The sequence below is a fragment of the Megascapheus bottae genome, chromosome 16 (genome assembly GCF_031878675.1).
Source record: "Megascapheus bottae isolate mThoBot1 chromosome 16, mThoBot2.hap1, whole genome shotgun sequence".
NCBI classification, from domain to species: Eukaryota; Metazoa; Chordata; class Mammalia; order Rodentia; family Geomyidae; genus Megascapheus; species Megascapheus bottae.
In genome coordinates, this window is record NC_143524.1 from 26,837,483 (window position 1) to 26,855,341 (window position 17,859).

Here is a 17,859-nt window from a genome sequence, read left to right on the forward strand (position 1 = left end):
ATTCACATACATTGATATCCTTTCACATGTCTTGGTCCCCATTTCCCTCCCCCCCACCCCCACCCCTCATCTTGTTTTCCCCCCTTCCCTATCCAATTTCAAATAGCCAAATACAAATATATCCAATATATCAGATAACAAAGTGAGATACTGTAACAATATGAGATAACCAAGGGACAACAAAAGAGATGAGAGATAACATCGTACATTAAGGACAACAATCATTCATTATATGGCTTTTGTTTCTATATCCTGGAGGTCCTTTCATTTAGCGTCATACTATATGGCCTTATGTATCAAGGTTTTGCTCTATTGCAAATCTCTGCTAGGAGAGCCCAAGGTTTCTACTGATTATGACAAATGAGGGAAACCATTGAGCTTAAGTTCCTTTGAGTCTGGCTTACTTCACTTAATATGATTTTTTCTAAGTCTTTCCATTTCCTAACAAATTCCCCCTTTGATTTTATCTCATGTTGTGACTGTATCTGACTTTAGTACCTGGTGTATTGTATATATGTTTATTTGTTTATTTGAAATAGGGAGAGGAAGGGGAAAACAAGATGATTGGAGTGGGTGGGGACAAGGAATATGGGAGAAAAACATGGGAAGGAGTATCAATGTTCAAGAAGTAATGTACTCACTACCTGACAAATGCAACTGTAGCCCCTCTATACATGACCTCGACAATAAAACACAATTTTAAAAAGAAAAAGAAATCACATTCTTCAAATTTTAGCAAATATACAACTATTATGAAAGCATCCATGGACTTTCCCCACCTCGAGTCATTGAACTCTTCACAAATAACCATTAAGAACTTATGCAACCCTTCATTTCCACTAAAAGCTATCTATTATACAGGGCTGTAGGCAAAGACCTTGAATAAATTAGCTCAGGAATATAATTGACCTGGCATTCCCTGGCTTCTAGTAGCCGACTATAAACTGTTGTCATCTTGTAACTAGGAATTCAAAATATAATTTAGGGATAAAGTTTGATTTATACACCTAATGAAGGACTGTAACTAAATATGCTGCTGGCACTATTTCAGAGGTAACACTTGCACAAAGATGGCATGTTATCCACAATGTACAAGATTTATTAAAGTCACACTAGAGTAATCACTTATTTGTTTATGTCCAATACTCTACTAGAATAAACATGAAGGAATACAAAGTTATTAGTGTACAAAGTCAGGAAAACATGCTTAGACAATATTACATGAGATAGTTGAGTGTACTTGTGGAAAACAGGAAAAAGCTGACAAGCATGGTATTAGAGAAGTGAGGACAAAACTTAAAAAACAATGCATAAAGAGGATTTAGTCCTTTTAACTTACTTTATGAATATATCATCATGGGAATGGGGGTGACACTAGACTTCAAAATGCATAGATTTTAAATTGGAAGGAAATGGGAAGCAAAAAGGATGAAATAGATGCTTTAAATGGGAACCTATGAAATGGATAGCATAGGCCTGGTCTTTTCTGGTAGAACACTAACAACTCCATGTGTTTATTGCTTGCTTCTACCAACATCGTAATCAGGGAATCTAACTGATCTTCTCTACTACTTGATTACTCTACATTAAGTTATTTCTGGCTACATCAGACGCCAGATCCAATGTGCTGACATTCTCTCTGGCTTTTAGAGACTATGATTTAGCTAGGGATTTGTAGATATGTCAGAAAACCTGCATATTGAAAGACAAGAGAAACAACACACTATAAAGAAGAAAACTAAAGAAGAGAAAAGGTATACAGTAATCCATGGAGAAAGAAAGATAGAAGAGGGAAATAAAAATAGTACCAAAACAAAAAAAAGCCAACTAAAATTTTCCAAGAGTAAGAAGGTGGAAAATAGTTTTGGTCCATAGATGAAGAATAGGATTCTAGAATCATTACATTTGTTAGAATTTAAATTATAGATCTAATCATTTTCATTTAATATATTACATATAAGCTTATATAGTTTGTCTGTAAATTCCTATGCAACATGTGAAACTACAGGAAGACATTTAGACACATGAACCTTAGTAATACAACTCCACTCTAACCAATATGGAGAAAAATGGATGGAATATATTTCTACATCTTAAATAATGTTTTGAAAAATTAAAAGGATTAAGCAATAAAAATAATCCCTGAAGTGTAGCAAATGAGATGTATGTTTCTACCAGTTGATTGCCTTGAGAGTGCGCTGATAGGATATTCAATCGGGTCCCATATCGTCCATGGGGAGAGTAGGAAAAAAGTGGAGTCTAAAGATTTCTAAGTGCATAAAGTATGGTGTTTGCTGAATATAGCACCAGAAGGAGTTATCTGTCACAGAGAAAGAAAGCACCAAAATCCTCAAGGCTTCCTTTTGTCCTCAGAGTCATCATGTTGACACAGAAGATGCATGAAAATAGAAATCACAGGTGGTGAAGAACCAACTTGGAGATTTAGAAATGGCAACACACAATTCTTATTCACCTTAAAGATCATTAACTAAACTAGTAAGATTCAAGATTCATGAAATCATTAGATTAAGAATTTTCCTAGTTTACTTCATACAATTTAAAAGCAAGTATAATGTTAATCTATGGTACCAAGTAGTTTAACTGTCTTCTCAAACAAGGCTTGGGAGGAGTTATAATGTCCATTGAGTATAACCAAATCAAAACTCTGAAGTTGAAATCAATGCAAAGTCTAAAATCTGTGCTAACAATGCCATATCTTCACCTCAAGTGACTAATAGCAGTAAGAAAAAAAAAATGCACTCAGAATCATGATCTGGGCCGGGAGTTTGGCCTAGTGGTAGAGTGCTTGCCTAGCATGCGCAAAGACCTGAGATCGATTCTTCAGTATCACATACACAGTAAAAGCCAGAGTGGTGCTGTGGCTTTAGTGGTAAAGCTTTATCCTTGAGAAAACCAAGGACAGTACTCAAGCCCTAAGTTCAACTGCAGGACTGGAAAAAAAAAAAAGAGAGAGAGAGAAATGTACCATTGGCCAGGGGTTTGACCTAGTGATAAGAGTGTTGCCTAGCATGCATGAAGACCTGGGTTTGTTTCCTTGGTACCACATACATAGAAATATCTAGAAGTGGTGCTGGGGCTCAAGTGGCACTAGTCTTGAGAAAACCCAAAGACAGTGCTCAGGCCTTGAGTTCAAGCCCCAGGACTGGCAAAAAAATAAATAAAACAAAAGTCATGATCCATGCAATAATGAATTATAAATTCTTAATGCAAAGGAAAAGCATTTGCTCCACAAAATTCTGCAAAGCAAATGAAATGACAAACCACAGTACAGAAGAAAAGAAAAAGATTTTATGTCTAATATGGATACTGTGACCATAATATGTAATGAAAATATAACTAAAACTTGGAATTAAAAACTCAATTTTGAAGAAGTATTTCTTAGGAAAAGATAGATGATTTTTGCAAAAGATACATGAACACTGCAAAATACAGAGAGTCATTAGAGAAAAGCACATTTACACTACAACAGAACGCCTGATACTTTCTATCTCCTTCCTTTTGTGGTCAGAGGATTGTGCAAAAGATTTACTTTTTAGCAAATTTTTAATTATAAAACACAGAGCAGTTAATCACAAGGTCTATATTTATACTCCATCTTCTGATGAGAAAATAATTCAGATGTAATTACTTAATTTTTTAAGAAGAGTTTAATGAAGAATCAGCAACTGTTATCTTAGCAACACCTTCTAGTTATGGTAGCTCTACATCTACATCAGGATCTAGGCTGAATGGTTGATTTTCAGTAAAATAACTTGATGGTCAAAGTGGAAATGGAACTAAAAAAAAAAAAATGTTCAGAGTTCTAGTTTTCACCACCTTTGCTTTCTAACCTCCAAACAGAAAGTTCAACATAAATGGGTATCTGTGGTATGCTAGGAAATGATTTTAATTTGGATCTGTTCTTAAAAGATCACGGTTGATTAGTAAGAGGTTGTAGCAGGCAAGTAAACAGAATATTAGGCTTCACGGCGACTGTGCTCAATGAAATGATGAAAGCAGCTGAGCTCAGTCTTTAAGAAATTCCTTGCCATGAATAGCTTCCGGTTTTATGGAGAAGTTTAGTCTGAGAAAGTTAATTAAAATATTACCAAAAAAAAAGTGAAAATGTCTAATATGTGTTGAACACCTGGCACAGGCCAGGTCACACCATTAATAGAATGAAAGGCAGAGTATATACTTTTAAATCATTGGAAAAAACGGAAATCCAATTAAAACCACAAAGCAAGTGAGGCAGGTAAGAAATACAAAGTCCAGACTGAATATCAAGAAAAAATACATACATATCTATCTATATGTATATATACAATTAATATAACCATAGAGTTTATCAACTAAAATTATAAGAAAATTTCTGAAACATAACTAAGATTAGCAGCTATTGTTGTATTGGTAATTCCAAATAAATGCACTAAGAACGTGAAAGAGAATAAATTCATATGCATTCCTCAGTACTAAAAACTAGAAGTTTGGAATATGTTAGGACTGATACTTAGAACAATGTGAAGGAATTCTCCTTGTCTCTGCTATCAAGTCTTGCTTTCCCGTGAGAACTTATGGTCAATGACTCTTCACACTGTGTTAAGTAAGTATGGGAAGAATTGAGAGACTTCAGATAGCCTCTGTAGCTGCATTTTCTGAAACAGCTTGTTCAGCCAGTTTTCCTCCAGACACATTTGCTAAAATAATTTGTTTTTTGGTCCTTTACTTTAGACAAGTTGTGTCTTTGTGTCTGAGGCAATTAATGTAACCTTCCAATTCCAACTGCTTTCATTATTTATGTGGACACTTTTGGAAGTAAGCCAAATCTTAGCTACGTGGAAATCAAATACTTCAGATTCAAAGATGATAGGAAATGATTACTAGCAATCTGGAGAACTTTCATTGTGTGAAGGACAGGACTAGGAAAGGCTCCTTATCATTCGTAATTGATGCCTTAATTCCAGGATCTCTCTCTGTGTTGAGCAAAAAATATGGCATTTGACTGATTGTTTTATAACCTACACTTTTTCAAGAGAAGAAATACACTTGGTTCATCTTTTTTATCATCTTTAAGAAATTTTACAAAAGGGTTTTAATTCAACCTGTCAGTTCATGAGTACAACCATAAAAAGGGTGACATTGATTAAAATTCCTGAATTTTTTACCCATAGAATTAAGCAATACTGAAGTTATTTGATGGTTTTTTTGTATCTATAACATAAGCAAAATCTGGAAACATGACCTTGAAAAGTAAGCATCATTTCACAGATGGAAAACACTGCTAGCCAGTGATGGGTTTGAATAAGACAGTTTATCTTGTCTATCATATGATTCTACCTCTTTACAAGAACTAGACACTGAGGTTGTATTGAAAATGGTAAGATGCTCTCTAGGTTTTCTGATGTTCAAACGACAGCATCTGGAAGGCTCTGAGTCCAAACTCAAGCCGTACTAGGCAGGGGTAGTTAACATTTATCATCTTTGCTACTCAGGAAGCTGAGATCTAGAGAACCATGGTTTCAGCCAGCTGTACAAAAATGTTTATGAGACTCTAATAAAATTACAAGCAAAAAGCAGGGCTAGAGGTATAGCTACATTGGTAAATTACTAGCAGAAGAACAAGATAAGCAAGTATGAGCTCAAATCTTCATAGAGACAAACAAACAAATAAGCAAGCCTACAACCCATCCAACCATACTACCAAGAAATCAAATAATAAAATAAGGAAGGACAGAAATAAGTAATGAGCAGCACATTTTGGGTTTCAAATCAGGATCCATTCCTGGGAGATGATGGCCAAGAGATGGTTAATTTCCATAAAGTTCTTTTACTTGCTCTCACATTTTTAAGTGACTTCTTAGCCATACAGGCATTTGTGTCTAGAAACATGATAGCCAGTAATTTCTTCAATAAAATGTTTGGAAGGAAGATAGCTCTATGTTGAAGTACCATGACTCTTATGGGAAAAGAACACAAATTGTAGCAGATATTTCTCAGCAGACATCAAATGCTATTATTTGTATTATTTGCTCTATTTTTAGTTCCATGTTGTAGCTAGCACTTATTGGACATTTACTAAATAGTTGTAAAAACCTAAAAGCGTGGGGCTTAGGTTAAGCCACTTCATGATTCCTGATCCCTGATCTCTTATAATTTCATCTTTTTACACAGAATCTTAACAAACCCAATAGGTTTGCTCAGGCAAAATAACACAGAAAATATCAAGCCTAAAAAGTAGAATAATTGATTTAAATCTGACAAAATATTTTTGTTGAACATAAAATTTAAGTGTATTATCTCATAACTAAGTACAAATAGTATCAAATATTTTTACCTTAGTCTAAGGAAGGGACATCGGGTAATTTCAATGATGGCCTTGATTAGTTTACAATTCTAGTTGCCAGTAGTAGTTTTAGTTTCTGAACTCACAGTCCCAAGCAGAGAAGAATCCAATCTCCTCAGTCTTTTCTTTCTCACTTTTTCCTCTCATTTTTTTTCATGCCATTCCTAAAGATGATATGATATTCATTTCTCAAGAAAAATGTTAAGAATTATACCTGAAGCAATAGTGAAAATACTTGACAAGATACTGACATTTTTATCATTTTGGAGTACTTTAGAGAATAAGAATGTATCTTACAAAATGTACATTAACAAGAATTATATTTACTAAAATAATGATTTAAGCTTTAAAATAAACCTTATGATAAGTGGGTTTGGTGTGTTCTTCACATCTGGTAGGAGTTATGAATAAAAGCAAGCTGTTCAGTGTAATGCTTATCACTTATTTATGTTAGATAGTTGTGTGACTAGAGAAGCATTATTTACAACTTCAGTGCCCCTCAGTGAATTTGAACTGATTGTTTTACTGTCAATGTTTCTTTTCAGTGATTGACACTGTAAAGCTCTTTTTGTTGTTGTTGTTGTCGTTGTTAACTTCATATTAGGAAATGCAAGTGAAAAGAAAGTTCAATGCTACTTGAACAAAATTAATTTTAGTGAACATTTCCCATACCTTCATTCCATGAAAAAAGATACATTCTCCCTTTTCTAAGAGTGACATGCGAGAAATGATTGGGAATTACTATTGTTTATGAGAAGTGAATGATAAATCAAATTTTAGTATTGAAATTTATGCCCCAACTATCCTAAAATATGCAGAAATTCATTGATTCGAATAAATAAGCTAAGATTTCTAGGAGTAAACAGTTCTGAGGTAGAATTCAAGGAAGGTAAGCTAAATTTGAACTTGCTGATCTAGATCTACTGTTTTGTTGTTGGAATCATGATAGAATGCTTAAAATTCTTGAATGTTCCAGGAAATAGGGTGGGCAGATTGCTATATAGGTCACTAATTTAATGTGGTCTATAGAAATTCCCTTCCTCTAACAATGTTTAACAGCTCAAAAAATTAAATCACTCCAAAACTAATCTCCAAAGTAACAACCATCCCATTAAAAAATGGGCCAAAGACTTAAAGAGAGTCTTCTCTGAAGAAGAAAAAAAAAATGGCCTATAGACAGATGAAGAAATGTTCTACATCTCTAGTCATAAAAGAAATGCAAATCAAAACAACTCTTAAGATTCCACCTCACCCCAGCTAGAATGGCCAGGGTCAGGAAAACGAATAACAACAGATGCTGGAGGGGATGTGGCCAGGAGGGATCACTACTACACTGTTGGTAGGAGTGCAAACTTGTTCAACCACTATGGAAAGCAATATGGCAGTGCCTCAAAAGGCTAAACATAGAGCTTCCCTATGACCCAGCAATTCCACTACTTGGCAATTACCCAACCATCCAGAAACTAGGGCATACTAAATCCACTAGCACATCAATGTTCATCGCAGCATTATTCACCATAGCGAAGATATGGAACCAACCTAGATGTCCCTCAGTTGATGAATGGATCAAGAAGATGTGGTATTTGTACACAATGGAATTCTATGCTGCTGTCAGAAAAAAAACGACATCACCCCATTTGTAAGGAAATGGAAAGACTTAGAAAAAATCATATTAAGCAAAATAAGCCAGACTCAAAGGAACTTAGGCTCAATGGTTTCCCTCATTCATCATAACCAGTAGAAACCTTGGGCTCTAATAGCAAAGATTTGCAATAGAGCAAAACCTTGATACATAGGCCATATAGTATGAAGCTAATTGAATGGACCTCTAGGATATTGAAACAAAAGCTATATAATGAATGATTGCTGTCCTTAAGGTGCTATGTTATCTCTTATTTCTTTTGCTTTGTTATCTCATATTGTCACAATATCTCACTTTGTTATCTGATATATTGGATACATTTGTATTTGGTTTCTTGAAATTGGACAGGGAAGGGGGGAAAACCAAGAGGGGGGTTGGGGGGAGGGTAATGGGGACCAAGACATGTGGAAGGGTATCAATGTATGTGAATTAATGCACCTTCTATCTGGCAAATATCATGTAACCCTTTTATTAAATACAATAAAAAATATTTTAAAAAAAGTTTAAGAAGTAGAACTTGTAGCCTAGACCATGTGATTATGCATAACAAAGTGAAAAGGTAACATTTTAATCTAATCTAGCTGGCAGCTTCATACACACTTTTCAAGATAATCTCTTTAAGTCTTCGTGCAAGTATGAATTCATCTTGAGTTGATATGTTCTGTTTGTGTGAGAGATAATTTTCAGCAAGAAGAGTGTCAGAGTATAACTTCCTGCCAGTACACTGAATTTGTTGGACCCACCACTTCACACATAAGCACACTTTATGTGCTTTGAATTGGGCCAAATTGTGTTCATCTTAGTAGATTATACAATGTATGTGTTTTAAATACGTCTGGACAGAATTAATGTAAATAGATTTAACTCACTTTGCCTTTATGGTACAATACTTTTATTTGGTGTTATCAAAGAATTATCATATTGCTCTGAACTTTGGGGGGTACATGGAAAGTGGATTAGTGTCCTGTCAAAACAAGACATCAGGCTGTGCCCGAGAAACAGAATGTAACAGATGATGCTAGAATACGTTTGAAACTACATTTTGCTCATCAGACCAAACTGTTCTGATGTCTGGATGTAGTATTCGCAGGATGGTTGAATAGGAATTTCCAGGACTGAAAGTGTAACATGCATAGAGAAGTTGCCTAGCAAACAAAGGCTTTTGGGTCAAGAGTTTTCGGTGCTTCACAGAAGAATCAATTGGCAATACCAGTCAAGAAAGAAAGAAAGAAAGAAAGAAAGAAAGAAAGAAAGAAAGAAAGAAAGAAAGAAAGAGGAAGGAAGGAAGGAAGGAAGGAAAGAAGGAAGGAAGGAAAGAAAGAAAGAAAGAAAAGAAAGAAAGAAAGAAAAAACAGACAGAAAGAGAGAGAGAGAGAGAGAAGGAGGGAGGGAGGGAGGGAGGGAGGAAGGAAGGAAGGAAGAAAGGAAGAAAGAAAGAAAGAAAGAAAGAGAGAAAGAAAGAAAAGAAAGACATCAGTCCTGGGCACAGTAGTCTGTGACACTCTTATCTTCAATTAACCATTAGAAAACAGGAAGTGGTGCTGTGGTTCAAGGGGTAGGACAGTAGTAGTCTTAAGCTGAAGAGCTTGGGGGCAGCACCCAGGCCCAGAGTTCAAGTCCCCCCCAATGAAAAAAGGAAGGATTAAAGTAGTTTAGTTAGCATTAGAACTCATAAATTTCTACATTTAGAGTACTTACAGCATATGTACAACTAAATGTGTGTAGAATTTACTGTTTGTGCTAATAACAAATAGCATCTACTGATAACTTGCTGTAGTCAAGTCAGAATAACATGCATTTCCACCAGAATGCTGGATAAAGAATTTGCAAACAAGATCCCACAGATCTAGGAAAAAGAGAAGAATAAACCAAATACTAATACAAATGCTCAAGGAATCAGGGAGTAATGAACCATTATTATATTAAGGAAATGTCATCATGCACCTATGAAGCACCACTTACCTCTAAATATAACTTAAAACTATATATATTTATATGTTATGTATATATGTATATCTCTGGCCTTAAGACACTTTCAACAGCAATTTTCATAGAGTTGTGGCTATTTTGCAAATATGTGTACAAGATCTGATTTTAAACACAAGATTCATTATTTCATAGTGCTTCAAACTTTAGAAATCAAATTATTTTTTCTATGTTCCAGATGAGTGAATTTGAAGCTTTGATGAATTGTATGTATTGCATTATTCACTGTTAATGGGGGAGAGAGCTAGTTTTGAATTAAGCCAAGCCTGATTTCAAACTCCACTTATTTTTTGTTCTTGCTAGTCCTGGGGCTTGCGCTCAGGGCCTGAGCACTGTCCTTGGGCTTTTTCCTAAAGGCTAGCACACTGCCACTTGAGACACACAGCAACATTTCTGCCCTTTTCTGTGTATGTCGTACCAAGGAATCAAACAAGGTCTTTGCGCATGCTAGGCAAGCACTCTACCACTATGCCAAACCCGCTGCCCTCAAACTCCACAATTTTTTGCCATTCCTGGGGCTTGAACTCAGGGACAGAGCATTGTCCTCGGATTTTCTCAAGGCTAGAGCTCTACCACTTGAGCTACAGCACCACTTTTGGCTTTTTCTATGTATGTGGTACTGAGGATTTGAACCCAGGTCCTTGTGCATGCTAGGCAAGCACGCTACCACTAGGCAATTCCCACACCCATACTCCACATTTCTGACCATTGTGCAGACCCCAAATATAGTTAGTTGTTTTCTTCTTTTTTGCTGGGTGCGGGGAAATGGGTAAGTTCTTGGAGGCTATAAACCTTACAGAAACAGAAAGATCTGACCCCCTCATCTCTTTCTTTCTCTCCCTGCTTTCCCACAAATAATATCTCAATGGTTCCATGAAGAAGTCTGTTAGTCTCAAACTTGGTCCTGATTAGTTCTTTCAGTGGCTCAGTCACCTTGTGTCTAAAATGAAAATTTATGACACACCAAACTTCATGTTCCCATCTGACTCTACAGTTCATCAGAAGTTACAGAAGTGTGAAATTATATTATAAACCTGGAAGTGCATTAGGACAACCATCCTGGCTCCCCTTCTGGTTACTATCTTTCCTCTTAAATTGCACTGGAAGTAAAAGCTTCTTAAAATTCAAACTGATTTTAATCCAGCAGGCATGTAGGAAGCTTGCACCTGCTGTGAGACACCAAATACAAGTCTTTTCACCAGAACATGGAGACAGTTGACTTGCGGAGGAGAGGACTTCCTTTTGAATAAAATTGACTAGGGATATATGCTACTGACATATTGATATTGTACCATTAAGTGTTATGACATTGAATAGTATTATCCACATAATATTAGCTCCTGCTTTTGTTATTAATGTCAATCACAAGGAGATAGGTAAACTTTTAAAAAAATTGTATAAGGGACTGATGGCTCAGTAAAAGCAGGTGGTCTGTAACATGTGTTTCTCCCCTGATGGCTCTCGGGTTGAAGGCTTGACCTCTGTTCACAGGAAGGGCTTTAGGGAAGTGACCGATCTGAGAGCTTTGACATTATCAGTGGATTAATCCATAGATGGATTCCCAATCGAAAGGACTCATAAAATTGGGTAGAAACTGTGGAAGGGATCTGATGAAAAGAAATGAGGCACACTGCAAGGGGGCCATTGAAAGGGATGTTTTTCACTGCGTCTCTTCACCTTCTGTCTTCTTCCCATCCATCATGAAGAAGTGCTTTGTTCCACCATAAACTTCCACTGTTGTGATGAACTATTTCATTGTCTGCCCAGAAACAATGTACACAACTGTCTTGAACAGAAACCTTGAGCTGTAATAAATAGCCCTTCACTTGAATTGATATTTGTTAAAGTATTTTCTCTTAGGGCAGGAAAAGGGAAGCAAATAGGTGAGAGGAGCTTTTGTTCAGAAAAGACTGACTTAGTCATCTTCACATCAACATCTGACTACCTTACATTAAGCTATCATTGTACACTAATGTATTATAAGCTCCTAAATATTTTAAAATGTTAAAATACTTCCCCAAATGGCTGACATTTGCTGGGCACCGGTGACTCATGCCTGTGATCCTAGCTTCTCAGGAGATCTGAGATCTGAGGATGCTGGTTCAAAGCCAGCAGACAGCACTGTGAGACTCGTATTGCCAACTCATAAATCAAAATTGGGTCATTGGCTCAAGTGGTAGAGCACTATCCTTGAGCTCAGAGGCTCAAGAGGCTCAAGGACAGTGCCCAGGCCCTGAGTTCAAGCATCAAAGCTGATAGGACCCCCCCCAAAAAATCAAATACTGGCTGAAATTAATTTAATTTTGAAGAATTTGAGTTTGTTTTGATATATGTAATCATTAACACCATTTTTTCAATAACATCTTCCTGTAGAAATTAGCATTCAGTACCAGTTTCAAGTGAAAATATCAGGTTTCATACTTATCAAGAAATGTGCTGTTTCAGATAACTGGACTTCTAGGTGCTATAAAATCCTGATATTTAAAAATTATATATATATGTATAATCCCTTAAACATTGCCATCCTTCTTCATTGCTTAGAGGAGATACATTTAACCCACCATATTCACCCTTCTTTTTCTCATATAAACAAGAGTACAGCACCAGTTTGAACTAATAAACTAGTTCCAATGAGAAGTTTGAGGTATGAAGATTTTAAAAGAAACAATCTCAGACACATTTGAATTCCTTTATATTATTATTGTAGCTTGACTCATTCTTCCAAGGATTTGGTCATTGAGAAGGCTTTAAATTCCTAGGAAATTTTTTAGGAAAAGGAAACAAAGAACAAGGGCTCTCTGACAGAGCAGAAGCTGGAGGGACAGTAAATTAGATTAGGTTCTTATTTCTTTCTGATGATCTACTTGGATCATCAGTACCAGTCTAAAGGAAGTATGACTTCTGACCCTAAAATAGCTCATTTGAACTCATTATCTGTGTAACTTAAAATTATTTTGACAAGAGAACAATTCAGTTTTTCCTTTAAGTTATAAATAAAATATACATTATGAATGTGCAGGAGAATTAATAAACAGATGAATTAATTAACTTCTGTCATTGGATAAATGGCTTCAGCATTTTCTTTCTTATTTCTCTAAAAGTATTCACGAGAGTTTTTGATTTGAGATACCAGGTAGAGGTAAAGAAGAACTAAAAAGCAGATTATCAGTAAATTAGAAAGTAGGTAGCTTCATCTCCCTCCCAAACTCCCACAACTGTTACTTTGTTAATCATGAAATGTGATCTTGGCACAACACAGAACTGAGTAGTTGAGATGAAGCTTTTAAAGTGGATTCTCAAAGCAACAATTTCTTTACAGAAAAAGATAACACACAGGCTTTGTGGGGTCCCAGATAGGCATAAATGATCATTGTTGTTAACCACTTCATGGCTGTTAAACATGTTGTTAAACACTTCATGGAAGTGTTTGGGTTCTGCTTCGACATTACAAATATTACTTTTTTATATTTAACTAAATGCTCTTTAGGATCCTGATGAATTACCTGACAGGGCCATCTGATCTCCTCAAGCAGGGGCTTTGGCTACAGGCTCTGTTTCCTGGGACCAATTGTTTTCCTGAAAGTCCTGGTTGCTGTCTTGGTAAATTCACATCTGCTGAAACTAGAGATGTTTTCTATAGCTTTCCTGCTCACACTTGTATGTCGTAAGAGTCCATCACAAATGAAGCAAAACACAACAAGCTAGTGTAGGGTGGAAACTTGGACTTCACCCAGATATTGCTGCTAATTGGCCAAATTAACGTGTAACTTCAAATCATGTTAAGGAAAAGCAAATACATACACCTCACTATATGTAACCATAATATACTAAATCTTACCCTAGAGACATTAAAAAACATAAGTGCTCTATGACCCAGATTCTTACTTCTGACTTTCTAATATCTTAAGCTTCCTCAAATGGAAATGTAGGTATAACTGAAATGACAAATACAAGAGGATGATTTTTTCAGAAATTCAACTGGCATTGTTGAAAGAAAATGTCACCATTTTCCTAGAAAAAGGAATATGGAATTGCTCCTGATTCTCATAAGTAAATTTAGCAAATCCTTCAGACTTCATACTATACCAACTTAGGTTCCAGAATAGTCATATATTGGGTAATATCATAACTAAGCCAAGTTTTTGTCAGACATGCAGTTAGTCTCCAAAATATAAGTTGAGTTTACAGTGAATAAATCTCATTTCCTTGCGATGAAAACTTCAGCTCATGAAATTAGCTGTGTATTGAAATTTACAACATGGAACATTTTAAAGAAATTTCCTGAGGGTTGAGTAAATATATTTGGTAGAGTTTGTGATTATAAATCACAACTCTGATGAAAGATAATTCTTTGTGCTGGGAGCATGGTCTAATGGTAAAGTGCTTGCTCAGTATGCACAAGTCCTGAGTTTGAATCCTTGGAATCACACACACAGAAAAAGCCAGAAGTGGTGCTGCGGCTGGAGTGGCAGAGCACTAGCCTTGAGAAAGAACAAGGATAGTGACTAGGCCCTGAGTCAAGCCCCAGGACTAGCAAAAAAATAATAATCATATTTATGGGCTTTTTTTATTTAAGATACATTGCAAGATAAGGCAAAAGAAAAGAAAGCAAAGGAAATGATGAGGGCTTCTTTTATCCCTAAAGAATCTGGGAAAGGTATAGAGGCCTGGGAATAATATAATGATTATTTACTAGTTGCTAAAATTATGAACCTCAATTACATGCCTAATTACTAAGTACATTATAAGACTTCAAGATAAATATTGATTTTATATCATACGAGGAGTAACTCAGCTTACTGGAATTAGAATTGTAAGTAGACTATGTAGGACTCTAAACAAAGACTACGGAAAAATTAATAGAGAAACTTGAACTTACAAACAGCATTTCATTTACAGATAACTATTCTGACTACTATCTCTTGAATTCAGTATTTTCATATTATATATGAAGCCAAGTTAAAACGTTCAGCACATATTGTTAAAGTTGGTTTCTGCTAGTAGCAAAGGCAAGCTTAAAATCTAGAACTCCAGAATACCAAGGCATAGTGCCAGCATGAAAAGCACCGCTAAAAAAAAATTTCTGTTGCATGTATTCAGAGTGAGACAGATTCTCAAGCATAATATTTTCCTTCAAATTTGAAAAATGAAAATAACTGACCCTTACTTTGGCCCATCATTTTATAATACCTTTGATGAATTAAGAAACAATTGGAGGGGCTGGCAGCATGGCCTACTTGCTTGCCTAGTATGCATGAGCTCTGGATTCAATTCCTCTGTACCACATACACTGAAAAAAGCTGAATGTGGTGCTGTGGCTCAAGTGCTAGAGTGCTAGCCTTCAGAAAGCTCAAGTATAGCACTCAGGCCCTTAGTTCAAGCCCCAGGACTGTAAAAAAAGAAAAAAAGTAAAAGAAACAATTGGAATTACTCAGCTAAAAGCTAATCTCACTATCTCCCTATTCTCTGCCTTGAAACGTGCATCCTTATGCTGAGGTTGCATTCTGTGCCAAAAAGTAAAAGAAGACTTGAAAATAAATGGATTATACTGCTAACTAAAAGGCAGAATACCAAGTGCCAGAACTAGCATAATATATGCCACTCATTTGAGCTTTGACAGCTGGGCCTAATGTTTACAATAATTTGCTCTCTAAACACACAATATGTATTCACCTATAATAAGTTGTTGTGGGGAACATCTCAAAGTTTCAGGACCCAGAAATGAATCACGCACAGTCATGCATCACAGTTAAATGAAGTAAAGTTCTTATCATTGTTGTCTCTATTCTGAGACATGTATTCAATAATTCTGGAGAACAACTACTTCTTGAAGTAAGTTGATTTTCTTTGGAATATTTTGAGTTGAAAAGATTTATATCCTACACTAAGTTTTTGTCTAAGACCCTCTCATTATCTCACCTTGATCCTAAGTTGAGAAATGTCAAAGAGCTAGGACTCAGTCAGATTACAGAGTTATGTAATTGTGAGCACTTCCACTTCAGTATTCAGCCTTACGCACGAATTCCCTAAAAGATACATTTAAAATATTATGTTTATGTTTATGTTTACTGTGTTAAGTGTTTCATTGAAATAACTACTGACAAAAATATTGGTAATAAAAAGGAGAATGTTGCATAAATATTTAGTTTAAATGAGTATATTTCCTATCCCAGAATTTACAAGTAATAGGTACAATAATATCAACTATGAAATTGTTGACTATGAATTGTGACTTGTTTATAATTTTTCTGAACAATAAAACTTCAGAAATATGTTAGTGTGATTCAAAACAAGAAAATCTAATATTCTATCAAGAGCCTTTTAAATAAAATAAGTAACAAGTGCTAAAGTGTGAGAATAAATTGGAAGAAACCTTGACTCTTATGGGAACATACAGAATCTTGCCACTGATCTAGTCAGAATATTCAGAAAAACAAGGAAGGCGATGCAAAGCCCCAGGAAAAGAACCCTAAAAGCAGTAAGAACACATAACTATAAGCATGGGATAAGAGCAAAAGTAAAGTTTTTCCAAGGAAGTGATAGAACCCATTCACTAGAACAAGCTAACTTCTGGAATTCTCTAAAAATGCGTGTATCTTAGTACTTCAGAAAACAGAAACAACCAAAAAGAAAAAAAAAACACCCACACAACAATAACAGCAAACAAACAAATACATGTGAGGTTCCAGGCTTTTGGGGAAGGTTTACCAGACAGTTGAGTCACATTCAGGGACAAAACGTCATCCAGATCTCCCTGTCTTCAAAGCTCAGAGCTTTCCAAGTCTGATCCCACCAGCTCCAGTTTGGGGGTTCACTGCCATACCCCGGGATGGTCTTACAAGACACACACACACTAACCATCAGTTCTCCAAATCACGGATTCGGCTTCTAAAGCAACCACGGCCATTTGGGATGCAGACTTCATAGATCTGTCCCGATGGTTATCATTTTAAAGAAAGCCTTTCTTTAACTTCGCCAAGTTTCCCCACCTCTTACATCACAGACTGCGCCTGCAGAGAGGTCCGGAAAGGAAGATTCCCACTGACCTTTTTGCTGCTTAAAGGACTGAATGGAGCCTGAATGGTGGACCATTTTTTTTTCTCCTCTGCGCGTCCCTGCAGGCTGAGAGACAGCTCGGTCGGAGAGGGAGGAGAGGACACTAAGACTCCAGGAAATCCCGAGCCATCAGCGCTGAGCTCTGCAATCTGACACCTGCTTTTAGCCGACGCTCTTCTAACTGGCCCGGCTTGTACACCGCCAGTCTCGTTGTTATGGCAACGGGAGAGGGAGAGGGGTCCAGCGTCCGGCTCCCCTTAGTGGCTACTTCTGGAATAACCCCATATCCCTGTCGCAGTGGGGGGGGGGGGGGGGAGCGGGGAGGGAGGGAGGAGGGGATTGCTTGGGACTTGCTGGACCTGAGAGCAGGCTTACATACATTGGAGAATGCTACTGATGCACTCACTCATTTTCAAGCTTCCAAGGTTTATCACACAGGGGATCTTGCATTAATTTCCTAAAAGTTTGTCTGTTAAATAAAAAAAGATGCATTGTATTTATAGACTTGACATGTTGAATTGTAACCCCTTTGTTCAACTACTGAAAGACACTTTAACAAAGTCATTTCACAGTTTACAGACAATTATTATGTACTAACATTTTATGTTATCTATGCTATGACACCATTCAGGACAGAAGGTAAAGCAACTAAGAGATGAACACACTAAATATTAGGTACTCGGCTAGGGGAGTTAATAGTTGTCACTGGGGGGGGGGGAGAGAAATATGAAACCATTTAAATAAAAGTACATTAAGCTGAAAATAAATAAATGAATATGTACACTTCCAAAGGAGGGTAAAGTTGTCCCCCCCCCGTGGGGAAATAAAAAAA

General features: G+C 36.3%; 1 protein-coding gene across 2 annotated transcripts in view; it reads right to left on the reverse strand.

Moving 5' to 3' along the window:
• Positions 1-17,182, reverse strand: part of Ano3 (anoctamin 3) — a 176,855-nt gene extending 159,673 nt beyond the window's left edge. The window contains exon 1 of one of the 2 annotated variants that reach the window (XM_090347982.1): positions 17,018-17,182. In XM_090347982.1, coding sequence (XP_090204108.1) covers positions 17,018-17,063 — 46 coding nt within the window. In that variant the 5' untranslated portion in view covers positions 17,064-17,182. Of the gene's footprint in view, positions 1-6,334; positions 6,482-17,017 lie in introns of those variants that run through there. The other variant, XM_090347983.1, reaches the window with a different exon arrangement.
• Between the last annotated feature and the right edge of the window lie 677 nt (positions 17,183-17,859).